This window comes from Balearica regulorum, chromosome 3, assembly GCF_011004875.1.
Source record: "Balearica regulorum gibbericeps isolate bBalReg1 chromosome 3, bBalReg1.pri, whole genome shotgun sequence".
NCBI classification, from domain to species: Eukaryota; Metazoa; Chordata; class Aves; order Gruiformes; family Gruidae; genus Balearica; species Balearica regulorum.
Genome location: NC_046186.1, coordinates 46,484,566 through 46,502,511, shown reverse-complemented (window position 1 = coordinate 46,502,511; position 17,946 = coordinate 46,484,566). Strand labels below are relative to the sequence as shown.

Below are 17,946 nucleotides of genomic sequence, written 5' to 3'. Positions count from 1 at the left end.
TTGCAGGTAGCGTCCCTGACTCCAATAGCTTGGTGGTGGTAACAACAGCATACCCAGCCATTCGCCTTCCTTCTTGCACAAAACTGCTTCCATCCGTAAACAGTTCCAGATCAGGATTCTTCAAGGGTTCGTCCTTCAGGTCCGGTCTGCTGGAATAAACTTGTTCAATGGTTAGCAGACAATCATGTTCCAATTTCTCAGTAGGATTTTCTGTTGACAGGAACATTGCTGGATTTACAATTGCTGTGGTTTTTAATTCCACATCATCTTGTTCCAATAGGACAACCTGGTATTTCAACATTCTGCTAGGGGATAACCAGTGACCCCCCTTTTGTTCTAAGACAGTTATTACCATATGCGGTACATAGACCACTATCTTTTGGCCCATAGTCAATTTTCGGGCTTCCTGAATCAGCAGCACCGTTGCTGCCACGGCACACAAACATCCCGGCCATCTTTTACTCACGGTGTCAAGTTGTTTGGAGAAGTACCCCACTGGTCACTTCCAAGATCCCAGCCGTTGCGCCAGCACTCCAAGGGCCAGATGTTGCCTTTCGTGCACAAACAGCTCAAAAGGTTTGGTTAGATCAGGCAAACCCAATGCAGGGGCCGTCATCAATGCCTTTTTGAGTTCTTTAAATGATTTATGGCATTCAGGTGTCCACGTCAAGTATTGATCTTTAGATTCCTTCAGGGCTTCATATAGGGATTTCGCATACAGTCCATAATTTAGAATCCAGAGTCGACACCATCCAATCATTCCCAAAAAGGCTCTCAGTTCCTTTGGACTGTTAGGTTTGGGGATCTGACAAATGGCTTCTTTTCTTTCGTTCCCCAATTGTCTCTGTCCTTGAGATATCTCAAATCCCAAATAAATCACTGCTTCTTTCCCTATCTGGGCCTTGTTTCTGGAGACTCTGTATCCTCCTTGGCCCAGGAAATTCAATAAACTGATAGTCATTTCAAAACATGTTTCCTTACTTTCTGCTGCTATCAGGTTGTCATCCACATACTGTAATAATATGCCTTCTCCTTGATTCTGTTTCTTCCACATTTCTAACTCTTTTGCCAACTGATTTCCAAATATTGTAGGGCTATTTTTAAATCCTTGTGGAAGTACAGTCCACGTTAGTTGTGTTTTTCGTCCTGTAGCAGGACTTTCCCATTCAAAGGCAAATATGCCTTGACTTTTCGTATCCAGAGGTATGCAAAAGAAGGCATCCTTTAAATCCAGCACAGTAAACCATTTATGTTCCTCCCTCAGAGATGTCAACAAGGTATATAGATTGGCCACTACTGGGTGTATATCTTGAACTATTTGATTTATGGCCCTCAGATCCTGAACCAATCTGTATTCCTTACCTCCTGATTTCCTTACTGGCAATATAGGGGTATTGTATTCTGATTCACATTCTACTAACAGCCCATATTCTAAAAGTTTTGTAATTAATTCCTCTAATCCCTTTCGGGCTTCCCACTTAATAGGATACTGTTTTTGTCTTACCGGCTTGGCTCCGAGTTTTAGAGTCACCTTTACCGGTTCTGCCAATTTGGATCGTCCCGGAACTCCACTTGTCCATACCAGGGGGGGTAACTGCATTGTCCACCGCTTCTGAAATCTGTTCCTCCTTGGAGGAATCCTGTAACATAAACACTCTCGCCTCTATGGCTTTGATTCTGGTATTAGCAATCTGATTTCTCCATCTTTAAAAATTATTTGTGCATCTAATTTGCTTAATAAATCTTGTCCTAATAAAGGCAACGGACATTTGGGCATGTACAAAAATTGATGTGTTACCTACTGTTTTCCCAGCTTAAATTTTAACAGTTTCAAGAAAGGCCAGTTTTCTTTTTGCCCCGTCGCACCAACACCCTCTGCTGATTTATAGCTGAGTTTTGCTTTACATGTTTATTATTCTAGTCAAGATTGCCAGAATTTTCCATCCCTTTACATTTGTCTGACTTCTTTTTCTTTTTCTCTGTTGTTATACACAGTCCAGGCTACTTCAAGGATTTTACCTAAGTCTCTGGACTCAGCCCCTTCCAGTTTCTGGAGTTTTTTCTAGGGCTGATTGTCCCATAAATATAGAGGCCAATTGTATAGCTTCTTCTGTGGTGTTTTTTGTTTGCTTGCTTGTGGTTTTGTTTGTTTGGTTTGTTTTTTTTTTTTTTCCTCTGGGTCCAAATTAGTATATTTTCTCGCAGTCACCTTCAGTCTTTCCATAAAGGCTGAAGGGGATTTGTTTAGTTCTTGTCTTTCTTACTTCATATAATTTAGACCAATTAATTGCTTTTGGCATTGCATGTCTAACACCAAATAAAATCCACTTCTGATATCTAAACATCCCTCTGGGTCCCAGTTGATTAGGGTCCCACTCAGGATTTGTGGATGGAAAATTCTGATCCACTGTCCCTTGTATAATCCCATTAGCATGAGCTCCTTCCACTTGTTTTCTGGCCGTATTTAGTACCATTTTCTTTTCAGTGTCTTCCAACAAAGTATTCAATACTACTTTGAAATCCTCCCAATCAGGGTTCTGGGTTCTGATTATTGTTTCAACTACTTTGGCAACTCTTTCAAGATCATCTCGATAAGTGCCTGCAGTTTCTTTCCCTGGTCTTAAATCAGTTATTGAGAAGGGAACTTTTACCATTACCAGACCCTCATTACCAACTGCCTGTTGAAGAGGGGTCCGGAGGGGAGTTAGTCTGTCTCCTCCCCCTCTTCCCCTTGTCCTCCCAGCAATCGGGCTGAATCCTTCTGCCTCCCCTTCCACAGGAGGGGTGGAAGCATTATTGGCCCCCAGATTTTGATGCCCTTGATCATTTCCTAGCCTTCTGTGAGGTGCAACCAATAATTCAACATCATCATCTTCAAATTCACATTTAAAACCACCGTTTACCAATATCACAAGCTGAGCAACCTTTTCCAAATTCTTATCAGGTTCCTGCCCCTTTAATGCCATTATCGCAGAACTAGATGAAACCAACTCACATTGCCTTTGCCATTCCGGATGATTTCGCAGTGTGAAAAACAAATCCACATATGCCATTTCATGCCATTTACCTTCCCTTTTACAAAATAACATTAGTTGCAAAATTGTGTTATACTGCAACATCCCGTTTTCCGGCCACTTTTCCCCACTCTCTAACGTATACAGTGGCCACCAGTGATTACAGTATTCAATTAACTGTTTCCGAGTCAGAGGATCAATATTTCCCAAATCCTTCCAGTGTTCCAGAATGCATCCCAGTGGTGTTTTTCGTGGGATTGATTTTTTACTCGGAAAAGTACCCATCTCCCAAGGACTCAGTGGTTGTGATTGTGCACTATCACAAGCACTAGTCAGAGGGGCCCTAACCTGTGTTAGAACTCCCTCAAGGATTTCTCTTGGTGCGGGCCTGTCCCACCACGGTGGTAAGAGAAATCTCAACCTTGGAGGCTTCCCCTCCCCTCTGGGCCCTGCTCCACAGGCTTTCGCCTAGCAGAGACTTTTACCTGAGACGTCTCCCTAGCCCAACTCTGCGCAGCTTTCACCGCGCCTTACGAGCAGGCCTCCCGTGCTCCTAGTGTGGGCCTGTCCCAATGCGGGCCTGTCCCGGAGAGCCACGGGGCTCCTTGAATATCCAAATCAAATAAGAATGCCTTTACCTCTCCCAGGGGTCTTGCTCAGAGCTCTTCGGTCCGGGGATCGGAGGTTCTCCCCGAGAATTCCCCGGTGCCGGCTGGAGGTCCTGCGATCCCACGGATCCGTCGAGGTTCAAAAGCAGTGTCCCATCTGGGTCGCCAGAAACTGTCACCGAAATCCGGGAATAAACCTCGTAACACCAATGTAGTGTTAAAAGGCAGGCATTCTTTATTGCAGCGCTGGATGCACGGGGGATAGCTCCACCCAACGTGCATGCCAGGTGATCGCCAACACACAGGTTATGTAGGATCAAAACATACATATTCATTATTTTCCCGAGAAAAGGTGATTCTATGATAATCATTTCTAGGATTCATTTCCATATTCTCCTCCCTGTCACGCATGCTCAGTGATTTGAGTTGGTGGTCCTCAGGGGTCTCTGGTGGTCGTCAGTGGTCTTGCACCTGTGTCCGCTGGATGACCCCCTTCGTGCAGGCATGCGCAGTACCCTTGTTGTGCAGGTACATCTGCACCTGTCCTTACTTTATAAGATTGATATTCCCGGGCCTATTGTCCGGTTGGGTAGGGACTGTACAAAAAACATAGCAGCATTGTATCTTGACACGGTCATCTTGCCACTTGACATGGTTAGTTAGCTTCATTACCTATTACTTTGGTTACAATCTACGGCCCCCTATCCTACGGTTACACTGGACAGGAGTAGGGGAATAATTCTAAGCACCAGTCCAGGCTGGAGGCCGATCAGCTGGAAAGCAACTTCCCAGAAAAGCTACAGATCATTCTGGTGGACAACAAATTGAACATGAGCCGGCAATGTCCCCTTCAGTCTGGGCTGCATTTGGAAGAGTGTTCCCAGCAGTTCAAAGGAGGTGATCCTTCCCCTCTGCTCAGCCCTGGTGAGACACATCTGGAGTGCTGGGTCCAGTCCTGGGATCCCTGTTATGAGAGGAACAGGGACATACTAGAGGAAGTCTGACAAAGAACATGAACATGATTAAGGGATAAGAACATTTGACACATGAGGAGAGGCAAAACAAACTGGGGTCATTCAGCCTGGGTACAAGAAGGCTCAGTTAAATGTGATCAATGTGTATAAGTACATTGTGTACACACGTGTGAAGACAACTGAGCCAGACCTCAGCAGTGTCCAGTGAGAGGACGAGGCAATGGGCACAAACTGCAGTACAGGAAATTCTCTGTAAACATAAGAATTTTTAATTTTTACTTTTTTTCTTATGAGGGTGCTCAGACATTGGAAGTTTGTCTAGAAAAGTTGTGGAGTCCTCATCTTAGAGATACTCAAAATCCAACTGGACACGGTCTTGAGCAGACTCCTCTAGGTGACCCTGTCTTAAGCATTGGATCTCCAAAGGTGCCTTCCAACCTTATCCATTCTGTGAAAATCAAGATTAGTCTGCTTTGATGGAATTGCCCATGTGATATTTACTGCATGTATCAATAAAAGATGAGCGAGGAGCCATTTTAGACACTATTTTCCTTGTTGCAATGTTCCTCTATAATGATTAAAGATGACATTTTGTCAAACAAATTTCAGATTTTCTTTTCCAGTGATGGAAGGCTAATAAGCAAAATGCTTTTCATATTTTTATATGTTAAATTAAGACTAAAAATCCTTAAAATATATAGTCTGAATGTTAAATTCTGAAGCACAATGAATCTTAATAAGTGACAATAAAGAATGCCTCAGATGAAGTTCTTAAATTAATGGCAAAGAATCTGAAATTGAAGTACTTCATCATATGAACTGCTCATCTGCATTTGAATAATAAATTGATTTATTAAAAACACCAAAAAAATAGTATTATAGGGTTTTGTCTCTGAGGCTTTTTTTGGCACTGAGGATGTAATCTTCAGTAAAACTTGTAGGAATATAATTTTCAAGCCTGCCTATTATCACTAATATTTTATCTATGAAGAACTTGGAAGAATGATTTACATTTGTTGATTTTAATGGTCTTTTATAGCTGAAAAGGTTCTGTGCAAAAGGAATCTATGTGTCTATAAAATTACTGAGTAACTGGTTTGCGCTTCCAAATACTTTTTTAAGCACAGTAAATTTTACAGGATAAAAAAGCAGTCTTTTATAGTCAATGCAAATGATGCATTAAGTTAGACCCTTCTCCCAGAGTACAATTTAAAGGTACTCAAAAGTCCAATTATCTTTGATTTAGATGTAAAAATTGCAGAATAACAGCTGTGCCTGCTGAGTGAATATTCCTTTGCAAAAAGATAGCTTATCTGAGTAGAGTTGAGGACAGGTTGCTCAGGGAATGTTTGCCTCTTTTGGCTCTCTTTCAAACTTAACTGCTTCTGGTCAGTTGAAAATGCAAGTAAATTACAAAATAGCATCAGAGCAATTTAGAATTTATATCCCCCAAGTTGTCATTTTGCATGTTACAGAATATTTTAAGTTGTTTAGCATTTATTGTGACTATTTGTTGAACAAAAAAACCACATTATACTTCAAATTAATACTTACATATATTGCAGATAAACTTGCTAAATTTGACTGCATTTAAAAGTACAGCTTTTTCTATACTATGTTACAGATTGTTTTAAAGAATCTTTGATACTAAGGAACCACTTTACATGCAATAACTGTACTGAAATATACTCGAATTTACAATAGAATTAGAGTATATGTAACATTAGTATAAGGGATTACTAGTATAATAAAAGTATTTTATTAGCATAGAATGTATAACAGTGTATATTATAGCATATAGTATTAGTAGTATATATTAGCATATTAAAATATTAATCTAGAGTATAATTAGAGTATATTACTTGGGCTATATGTTATATATTTGTTTAGAATTGAAATTTGAAAGTTTTTAAATTGAATTTTTGGGGACATTTATATTGGTATGAAGACAACATTAAGTGCAGTTATGTATACTAAGCTGATCTTAAAACTGTACAAAACAGTATGAAAATTAATCTAATTTGTCCTTCTATGAAAATAGATGTAATACATATATTTCAGTATTGATAAATATTGGTCTAATTTGATCTTACAACACCCTGATCATGGAGCTTTCCTAAACTTCCTGGTGAATCTCCTTCAGGGGTTATCTGTCTTCACTGTTAGAAGATTTATTTTAAATTATTATTTTTAGCAGAAATTTATTTTCAACATAAATCCAACTCAAATTTTATTACCACCTTCCTTATCTGAACGCCTTTCTTCCCCAGTGACTTCTGTTTGCTTTTTGAAGACCCTTGTAGTTCTAGTTATCTCTGTTCAGTCATGTTTATTTAGCCTAAGCATCAATTCATTTAAACTTTTCTTAAAGGCCATGCTTCATTTATGTTTAGTCATTCTCATTTTTCACTTCTGGACTCTCAGTTGGTTTGCACTTCTTGAATTAAGTTGCCCAAAACCTAATGTATTGCCCCAAGGTCATACTGCAGCTGAGCAGAGGGGAAGGTTTATTTAGCATGTCCAAATAACAGCATTTCTGTTCCAAGGTTTCATTTTTTGCAACAGCATGGCATTTTTAGTTCCTGTGCAGACTGATCTGCTCTTTCTCTTTTCCCTGTCCAACTACTGTCTTGCCAGTTGTGTTACATCCTGCATTTGTTGAGATAATTATTCCTAAGGGTCAGATTAGTCTATTTTGGCTTTAGCCATATGAAATTCAGGCAACTAGTCTAAACTGGTTGCACAGACTTGTAGGGACAACACTATAGAGACAAAACTCCGAAGGCCCGTTCATACCAAGATAGATGAAATGAAATAGCTAGAGGAAACCTAGACAACTAGTTTAGATGGTGAATTTCTAAATTCACAGGTAAGATAGGCAAGATGAATCTCATCCTCGGTGTAGAATCTTAAAGTTGTATTACTGACTTTCATCCATTAATGCATCTGTTCTTCAACTTAATAAGGCAATTTTAAATTCTTGCTCCACCCTCCAGTGTGTTTACAGTTCCGTGCAGCATAATATCAATTGAAAGTTTAGTAAGTATAATCTTTAGTCTATCGTTAGGATTACTCCTGAAAAGATGCAATAGTATAGAGGTGGATAGACTCCTCTGGAACTCCATTCGATTTGATCCTTTCATTGCAACTGTTGGTATTTCCTCTGAGTGCTTAAAGGATCCTGTGCTGAAATCTAAAGTGTGTGCTGGTTTTTAGTTAACGTAACTGGAGATTATAAATCTGACAGTCATACTGTAGGTCTGTTGCAATCACTTTCTGCACTGGTTATTGTTAATATTAGCACACCTAATTTTCTCTGGAGTGTAGGCTTGAAAGCAAATTTCATGAAATTGCATTTGCATGATAGCAAATGAATTGATATTTGGGTCGTCATTTTGTGAACAGGTGTCATGAAATTGACTCTTAATGCAATATCTGTTAACATCAGCATCTCAGCCAAACCACGAAACCTTTCTTTAGCTTACACTTAGTGTGCCTCTGAGTCAGTGATTTGCACTGATTCTCAAAAAAACTGGTTTGAGACAAAAAGAAACATGACTTGCTTCTGCTCACGTACAAACCTGTGAAAGAAAGTAAAACCTTTGAGTAAAGGTGTATTAAAAAGGATATTTGGAACAAAATGTCACCATCGCAATCTGGTCTTTTTTCACATAATATTGGGTTAATCCATGTCTTGGGGTAATGCTTTACAGGAACAGAACAGAGGGGAAAAAAATGATCAAGAGCAACTGCTGCTTGAAGAACAGATCCTCACTTTTAGAGAAATAAATAATGAGATGCAGGACCATTGTGACGAGCCTTAAAAGTGTCCCAGTATAAATACATTGGAATAACAGTAATCTTTTACCTTTGTCTCCTAAAGTTGTACAACCCAAGCCTAAAGTTTCCCTGTAGAACAGCGGAGGAATGACTTTGAAACCCTTTTTCGTGCAGCTTTGAGAGAAAAAAGAAAAAGGAACAAAGAAACAAACCACCAACCAAGCAACATTATTGTGTTTCTCAGAAACGTTAGTGTATTTCAGAAAAATGTTCTTGTACTTAGTTTCTCCTTGGAAATTCTTATCAAACGAGATAGTTTATTGTAAACAAACTATCAACTTTAGCTCAAATATTGCTATAATTATGCTTAAAAACATACACAAATATACTGTATACTCATGTTTTGTTATTCTGCTGTATCTATTCTGTATGAAGAAGGGGCTGGGGGAGAAGAAAATGCAAAACAACACTGTGAAGACTTGAAAACAAGCAGGCTGGATGCAGTGTCTCAAGAGACAGGTTCTTGCTGAAAGTTGTCAGATCTGATTAAGGGAGCTATTGGCATCAATCAGAGCTGACAGTAGTATATCAGAGGTTAGTATAACTATAATTAGTGAGCTGATTAGCAGCAAAGAGGAAAAGAGGGTAATGTTTTGGATCAAACTCCTTTAAAACATTTAGATCATTATTTAAACTTGAAGGCTGAGTGGCTAATTATATATTTTACAATGTAATAGCTAAATTTCACAAAGCATGCAAGCTGTTCTTCCTTCACTATGCTTGTTAAAATAAGGTTTGTGCTGACTCTAAATAGACTGTTTTTTCCTAGAAAAAAAATACAGAGAGCAGGTGCTCTTACTATATTACTTCTTGGTACAGCTGTTGTGATCCTAATGTATATTGTTTTCCACAGTTTCTCCTCAGATTAATGTAGCTACTCCACATATAAAGCTTTATATTGCTTTAGTAAGAATAGAAAAACCTTCAATGCTTTCACAGCAGCAACAAAAAGCGTTTCTTCTATCCGATTCAACAGCCTGGCTGGTTGCACTGGGTTTGATTCCAGTTTATTTTGACTCTGTCAGAGTCGATTTTATTGAGGTTTAAAAGTAGTGTTGGAGCTTATAAATTAATTTGGTAATCACTGGGACATCCAGGACTGTGCTGAAAGCATAAAATTTTAAATCTTAATGTACAAGCTGACATCTGTTAATCGTAACTGCGAAACTGATTATATAACAGATAATATTGAAAAATCAGTTCAACAGTACATGTGAGATGTGTCAGAAGGATCTTGCTCTGCTGAGGAGGTGTGCTGATATATTGTGAATCATTTGCCTTTTCATTAGGTGGACTAGCTGGGTTCTGTAAAGGAGCTAAATCATCTCTAATTATACAAGTTCCTAGGATTAAGTTATAGAATAAAACATGCTGAACAAAATTACATTTCTTCAGTTAAAAATTCATTTGCCATTTATAATGAGTTCTGAGTGGCAGCTGTTACAATTTTTGTCATTCCCTTGTTGATTTCTAGATCTATTGTTGATTGATTATTGGTGTTAGCTTTGGTGGCTTACTAATTGCTGCTAATATACATCATTATAATGTATAGTCTTTCTAACATGAAAAACTCAATCTTTTATGTAGATAATTTTTGTAAGTATAGTCTTATTACTGAACATTTCTAAGATACTTTTTTATATGTGCGCGCGTGTGTATGTGATTCTGTATTGCCATTACTTTAGACTACAAATACATGTTAAGATTTGGTATAACATCATCTGTTCACCCAAATGGGCATACTGCTCATCTGCGTATATTTCTATTGTAAGGAATCTGCTTTACTGGAGACATAATTCTCTTTTAACTGTGTAAAACGCATCATCAGATGATTGCCTCTTATTTATGAAAAACTAAATATTTGTATTCGTTATTTATTACTTCCTACCTTCCTACCTCAAATTCTTGTTTTGAATTGCTGCCCTCTGTTTTACTTTCTATATGTTTATTCCACTCCCTGCCTGAGCTCCAGCTCACATGAGGTTTTGTGAAATGGTTGAATAAATCATACAGAGGAAGATGCAATAAAAAGAGGAATAAAAACAGCATTATGAAAGTGACTTGCAGGCTGCTGCTCTTGTAACATGTTTTGATGAAGGTTTACCTCAGAGAGTGTGAAAGTGGTAAAGTTTCCCTCATGAGGTGTGATATCGGGTATCTAATATTAAAGTTTGTGAGAAGCTCCAAAGCATCACTGATTAGAAGGGAAATATTTCCAAACTGTACAAAGCCCCGGCATAGCAGCTCTCCCTATAGAATTGCAGAATATGCTGCATTCCAATGACAGGCAGCTCTGGGTGGATGTGTGTAGTTGTGTGCAGTTTTCTGGGTCTCCATTTCTGCCCCAGTAAAGCTCTTGCAGTGCCAGAACAAAGTACCAAGATAAATAGTTATAGCATGAATAAACTGTGTAGTTTGCCCATGCCCCTTTGCCAAAAAGCTGTCAGAAAATGAGGAGTGCTGGCTGTGACTTTTGTAAGTTTACTGATTTCCCATATTTGTAATGATGCTTTATTTTATCACATTTAATTTCAGTAAAAGAATTCTTTTTAATCTGCAAGTAATGAAATAATTTCTAGTTGTAGCTAGTGATTGTTTTATCTTGTTAAAAGGCAAATTTCTGAAATGCCTAACATGCATTTTCCAATGGATAATATATATTTCAGTTATTTCCAGGTTGTATTTCAGCTGTTTCAGTCTCTTTAACCTCTCCTTAGTTCTGACTGTGATATCTTCAATCAGACTTTTTTATGCTAACAACAAAATGAGTACCTCTAGCATCATTGGTCCTTGCACAGGAGCAGCACGGAGGTAGCCTTTAGAGGACAGATGCTCACATAGCCACAGGCATCAAGGTGGTTTTTATAATAAGATTTGGCTTGCTTTTTCCGTTCCTAAGAATAGTGAAATAGTAAGAGGGTTACTTAATAGAAAGTGGGAAAGGAGCAAAGAAATGTTAATGTAAAATGAAAAAGAAATGGGTGTTAAGAGGGTAAAGTAAATAAAGAATGAAATTACAGTGGAAATGTGTATTTCTTGTTGATTTAATCAATGCTTTGAGAAGCAATATTGTGAACTTCACAGAGAAAGATAATGTAAATGGAGTACTTGCTGTTTATTTAGCAGCTATTCTAATGATTTGAAAGCAAAGAAGAAATAGTACTTTCATATAAGTAAGTTAAATATGAAACATTTGTGGATCTTGATCCAGCTTTGGGAAGATGATTTCAGTTTGGAAACTTCCTGTAACAAACAAGCTTTGTTATTGTGATCATTTGACATCCACAATGTTTTCCTCATGTGGGGGCCTCTGGATTTGTTCATTATAATCTTGAGCTTATTCTACCGTTTCTTTCTAGAAAGAATGATAGATATTAATGACCATCAAATGTTTGAAAGTATCTGTGTGTACCATTGTATGTATTTTCACAATTCTGATATAATAAAGGCATCCATATTTACATCCTACGTTAAGGAAAGATGTTGAAACTACATGTTCGTACTCCTGCTGCTCTGCTCACAGTATGGCAATGTGCAGGCTTATTTCTGGAATAGTGCTGATACTCAGAATATCAACACTATCCAGTCTAAGTACAAGGTACTTTTCTGTTATAGAGAGCTACATAACTATATATTAAAATACTATGCGCTTATGCACAGAGCATGTGGGTAAACAAATCATACAGATTATTAATATAATGCATTACTAGAAAGGACTTGCATACTGCATTTATCGGTCGGTATAAGAACCTGTGTAGAAGGTTCTTGTAGCCCTATAGGATGATGATTTTATGGAATCTGTGGTGTGTAATAGGTATGTGGTAGTAGAAAAATTTTGTGTACCGTAGCAGAGTACTTATCTGTTCCTGTCTAGACGAGAATGAAGTCTGTTGCTGTGGTTGGTTCTTTTAAGTAATGGTCATGGCTAAATGTTAAAATTGACCACTGGTGATAGTGGTTGTTACTCCCCACAAGAAGTATTTGCTGCTTCTCTGAAAAATTCCCAAAAGGTGGGGTTTTCCCCACCTTCTGTGAAAACTTATACATGCAATTGCACACCAGCTTAGCATCTCTAACAGTTCTTGGCCTAATATTTGCACAAGCCTACTAAAAAATTAAAAATTAAAAAAAACCCAAACATTTTAAGTTACCATGATTCTGGCAACATTCTGCATAAAGAATTACTGCTCATAACTCATTTGTGAACACAGTAGAAGGAAAATTAAAACATGGAAGTGAATGCTAAGCTCAAGATGAGTAAAGTGTTTGGGAGGTGGAGCAACTGCTCTATTTGTGCAGTTGTAAGAAGTTTTCTCGAAAGCTTTTGTTTTGTGCATCCTCTGTTTTGGTCTTTCAGAACTTTGTACACCTTTTGCCATCTTTGTTACTTTTCTCTTCAGAGCTTTTAATTCATTAATTCAGGTTAGTCCCCTGGGATTGCTTATTGGCTAATTCTAGTGCCTGTAAGATTGGTAATTCTTTATTTGGACTTAAAATCTAATGATTCATACCAGTTTTGTAGTTCTGCAAAAGCCTTTAATCATATTAATTTTGTAAGAAATTATGTTATTGAAAAGCTCACTGGCAACAAGATCTACTTTCTGAATGGGGCTGATTACAGCAGACTAGTTTTCAATCTTCTATTCCTGCTGTTTGTTGGGAATGTTTCCTTTTTAGTCTCAGGAATGTCCATAAAATCTCTGCTATGGGAAATTTAACAATGTCTTTCCTTTGTAGTCATGTCATCAATTCATTCAAAAGTATTTAAATAACGGTTGAATTCTGTTTATTATGTACATCAGGAATAAAAACTTATAAAAATTCATTTGAAGAGAAATTGTGAAAGGTATGGTTTGGCTTGTAGGGTGTTTACTTAGTCACAATATGCAAACTTATATAAACCCATTGTCAGTCCCAAAATTTAGGTTGTTATCAGGTCTGATAAAACAAAAACCTATAATGAGAACATGTTTAAAATTTGCCATGGATGCCTGCTTTACTACCGATGCCTTACCTTCCAGAAAGGTATGAACAGATGTAAGGTAGACTATTTTGAGAATCCCCTTTTAAGATAATGGGGTGGGGAGAATTTAATTTCCTAACCTGATGATTCACAACCAACTGTTCTCCCTGTTTTTTTGTAATGAGAATGGTATGTTATCTAAACCAAAAATGGAACACCAGTCCCTTTCTCCTATCATCCCAGTTGATGTTTAACCTGAGATCCGAGTCAACTTTATGCATTTTGGTTTGACAATATCTGGCAGATAGGAAGACTAACCTAGGTCTTTTCTAATTGTTTCCTGGAAATCATAGTAATTAGGAAGTTATCAGGGGGCGGGGGGGGGGGGGGGCAGTGTCTGAGTTTTGATTTACTGTTGTATGTATGAAAGGGACGAAAGGTCAGGTAAGTGGCAGACATACTTGGATGCTGAAGTGGCTAAAGAGAGGAAAACTGTTCTCAAAAATGGTCTTAAAGAACTTAAAAGCAGTGAATTTTGTAGTATGAGACATTATAACGAAATATTTTCTGTAGTTTATTCTGAAATATTTTCATATGTGGATTGGACCTGTGGGAGTGTGAATTTGAGGGGATTACCAAAGTTTTACGGGCCTCAGAGTGTGTGCACACATTATTCAAGCAGAAATCAGATACTAGTCATGTGCAAGATGTGTTTGGCAGAACTTAAAGGAGAAAAAAAATTCAAAGGATTGCAAGTAAGCTGTTGAAAAGGTAGACCTGCAGGCTATGCTAACTGCTAGAAATTAATGTTGGACACTAAGCAATTAATGGAAGATAATTTGATTTCAGTGAGACCATAAGCTTTTTCAGACTAAGAAAAACCCTAAACACCATCACCCCCCAGCATTTTTCAACATGCTGAACTTCTGAAACTATGGTGAAATGATCTTCCTCTTACCATGAAGTCTGGCTTCTAAGGGGACAGAAGAGAAACTGACAAAAATAGTTAGCAAATCATGCAGTTACAGAAAAATGCATTTTCACAATCACTGAAAATTTTGTTAGTTGAAATTGAAATTACCAGCTAGTGTCCTTTTTGACTTCATTTTTCAAAGTAATTAGACTTTTTTCTTACCTGAATATTATGTAATGTAGGAATATGTTAAATTACCCCAAAGTTAAATGAAAACATTTTGTGTTGAAAGATTTTTATTTTTTTTTAGACTGTTATCTTTTTTGGTGTAAAAGTGAAATTGAGCAGCAGTCCTCACATAAGACAGAAGACTTTGTGATAAGCCCATGATTTCACTAGTAGAAAAGGTTGGTGTGGAATAGTTACTAATGATAATCCAAAAAGGGTTGGAAAAGGAGAATTGTATGTGCAGAGAGAAATTTAAGTTGACAGCAAAAATATTGACAGTTAACCCATTTCTATTCAGCCATACCCTAATACAAAAACCAGATTGAAATGTCTTGCATGAGTTGCAGTTCATTAAGCAAATGTGACACTTTATTTTCTAGCTATTTCAATACTGAAAGAGGTGAAGTGGTGAAATAGCAATATAAATGAACACGCTTCTCAGTGTGCTGATAACTCAAGTAAAAGTTAAAAAAGAAAATATTAAAAAGATGTTTCAAGACTTGGTTACTGTGTCCTTCCCTTGCCCCCAAACAGAAAGCAGAATCCTTTTGCTGAATCAGAGTTTTGAGTTTATAACTTTGTGAATAAAATACGTTGTCTCTGAAAATTAATTATGAAAAGAAATGCCCCTAGCATGTTTAAAACTAATTATGAGATGGCTCATAATACTGTTTTGTTTATTATTTTAATTGAAAAAATAATCTGTAGCTTTGTTAACATTTGCTGATAGTCAACATTTTCTTTTAGCTGATATTTTTAATTAGCACTTTATATATTTGCATTCAATTTATGGCTTGAAACTACAAAGCTGATTTGTTTGGGGTTTTTTTAAGGATTTTTTTTTTCTCAGCTGTAATTTCTATCTGCAAAATTAATATAAGAACCAATCATATGTTCTGGCAAGACATTCTCTGGACATCTCTGGTCTTACTAAATGAGACAGTATATCAAGTACAGCTTTTAATTCAGATCATTACTTTGAGTAGCATTGCTGTTTTAAAATAAGATCGAAGTAAAAGACCATTATAATGAATATTTAGTCATCACTCGGAAACAAAAGAATTAATGATACCATTTTAAATATATATCCTGATGACTGACGTTAAAAAAAAAAACCTGCGATGTGAACCTTGCCAATTTAGATTTAGCAAATTAGCTAAGTAGCTTTCATTTGTAGTATTTCACACCTTAAAGTCTTAATATGCATTGCTAAATATATTTCCTCACTGTTTGCTAATTAATGTTCTGTGGAAGTACAGCTGCTAATTTTTTGTGGTTGACATGGCTCATTTTAAAGTGATAACAGTTGCATCTGTAGTAGTGTCACAATTCAGTTCATAAATTATGGTCATACATTTTTACACCTACTATTTTGTAGGAGTGCAAGCATTTGAAAAGTCTGTATTTGCTAACAAAATGCACCCATTAATATTTTAACAAAACATAGAAACACCCCCCACACACCACCGATCTCTCAGTTATATTTTAGTGACTCAGTGAGTCTTTCATGTGTTAAGTTTTAAATATTGCAGGACAGGAACATCTTTTTCTGTAATATCACAAAGTCTCTTCAGGAGTAATTCTTTGTAATTAGTAAAGACTGATATATTCTGATGGTAAAACAATTGGACTGGAACAATATTGTGAGGCTGTGCAGGGAAAAATAATTCTCTGAGGAGAATAAATATCAGGGTATATCTTGTGGAGATCAAGTGAAGAAAAAAAATATTCATAAATGCGTGTGTTTTGTGAGATGCATTTTTTACTAATATTTTGAAAGAAACATAGCAGAATGTAAGCAATCTAGGAGGTTCCTGGAGTGCATTGATGAGAACTTCCTCCTCCAGGTGATAGAGGAGCCAACAAGGAGAGGTGCTTTGCTGTACCTCATACTCACCAACAAGGAAGGACTCATTGGGGATGTGAAGATCAAAGGCAGCCTTGGCTGCAGTGACCATGAGATGGTGGAGTTCAGGATCCTGAGGGGAAGGAACAAGGCAAAAAGCAAGCTCACAACCCTGGCCTTCAGGAGAGCAGGCTTTGGCCTCTTCAGAGATCTGCTTGGAAAAGTCCAATGGGACAAGGCCCTGGAGGGAAGAGAGGCCCAAGAAATCTGGTTAGTGTTCAAGCATCACCTCTTCCAAGCTCAAGAGCGGTCCGTGCCAACAAATAGGAAGTCAGGCAAAAACAGCGGGAGGCCTGCATGGATGAACAAGTTGATCCTGGCAAAACTCAAACACAAAAAAGAAGCATATAGAGGGTGGAAGCAAGGACATGTAACCTGGGAGGAATACAGAGACATTGTCTGAGCATCCAGGGATGAAGTTAGGAAAACTGAAGTCCAAAGGGAATTGAATCTGGTCAGGGATGTCAAAGACAAGATAGGCAACAAAAGGAAGACTAAGGAAAATGTGGGCCCGTTACTTAAAGAGACAGGGGACCTGGTTGCACAGGACATGGAAAAGGCTGAGGTGCTGAATGACTCCTTTGCCTCAGTCTTTACTAGCAAGACCACCCTTCAGGAATCGCAGGTCCCAGCGACTGGGGGAAAGTCTGGAGCAAGTAAAGTGTATGCTTGGTGGAAGAGGATCAGGCCAGGGAATACTTAAGCAAACTGGGCATACATATGTCCATGGACTCTGGTGGGATGCATTCATGAGTGCAGAGGGAGCTGGATGATGTCATTGCAATGTCACTTTTGATAATCTTTGATTGATCATGGTAACTGAGACAAGTGACCAAAGACTAGAGAAAAGCAAATGTCACTCCTGTCTTCAATAATCAGCTCAAGCTTAGGTATAAGAGGGGTCTTAGGTGTTTACTGGGCTGTTGTGAAGGTTAGAAATATTTTATCACAGATAATTTTTAGTGGGACACATACATTAAATGACTCATGAGATTTTGTAAGAAGATAATTCTGGATAGCTGCTTAATTGTTTTAATGTGGAAAATGTATACAAGTGATGCACAGTAGCTTGAAGTTATCAGTTGATATTTCCATGTGTTTTTCCATACTGAATCCTACTAATGGCCGTCCAACACAAGTAGATGCAGCAAACTGTGTCTGCCTCGTATGTAAAGTAGGTAAAACTTAAGACAGCTTTGTTAAGTTCAACATTGCATTTAGTCTGCTGAATATTAAAGTACTGGTTTTTTGTAAATTTGAATCTGGATTTTTTTTTTTAAATATATGCTAATATTTCTTTTTTCTGCTTTTCTAGATGCTTGTGACTACTCCAGAGAAATGGGATGTAGTTACAAGAAAAAGTGTTGGTGATGTAGCCCTCTCTCAGCTGGTAAAACTCTTGATTCTCGATGAAGTTCACCTGTTGCATGAAGACAGAGGACCAGTACTTGAAAGTATAGTAGCACGTACTTTACGTCAGGTAAGAGCAAAAAAATCTTC

The 17,946-nt window shown here is 37.7% G+C and overlaps 1 protein-coding gene across 2 annotated transcripts in view; it reads left to right on the top strand.

Moving 5' to 3' along the window:
- ASCC3 (activating signal cointegrator 1 complex subunit 3) overlaps positions 1-17,946 on the top strand; it is a 283,293-nt gene that overhangs the window by 89,992 nt on the left and 175,355 nt on the right. For both annotated transcript variants that reach the window (XM_075747786.1, XM_075747788.1), the window contains exon 11: positions 17,762-17,926. In XM_075747786.1, coding sequence (XP_075603901.1) covers positions 17,762-17,926 — 165 coding nt within the window. The remainder of the gene's footprint in view (positions 1-17,761; positions 17,927-17,946) is intronic.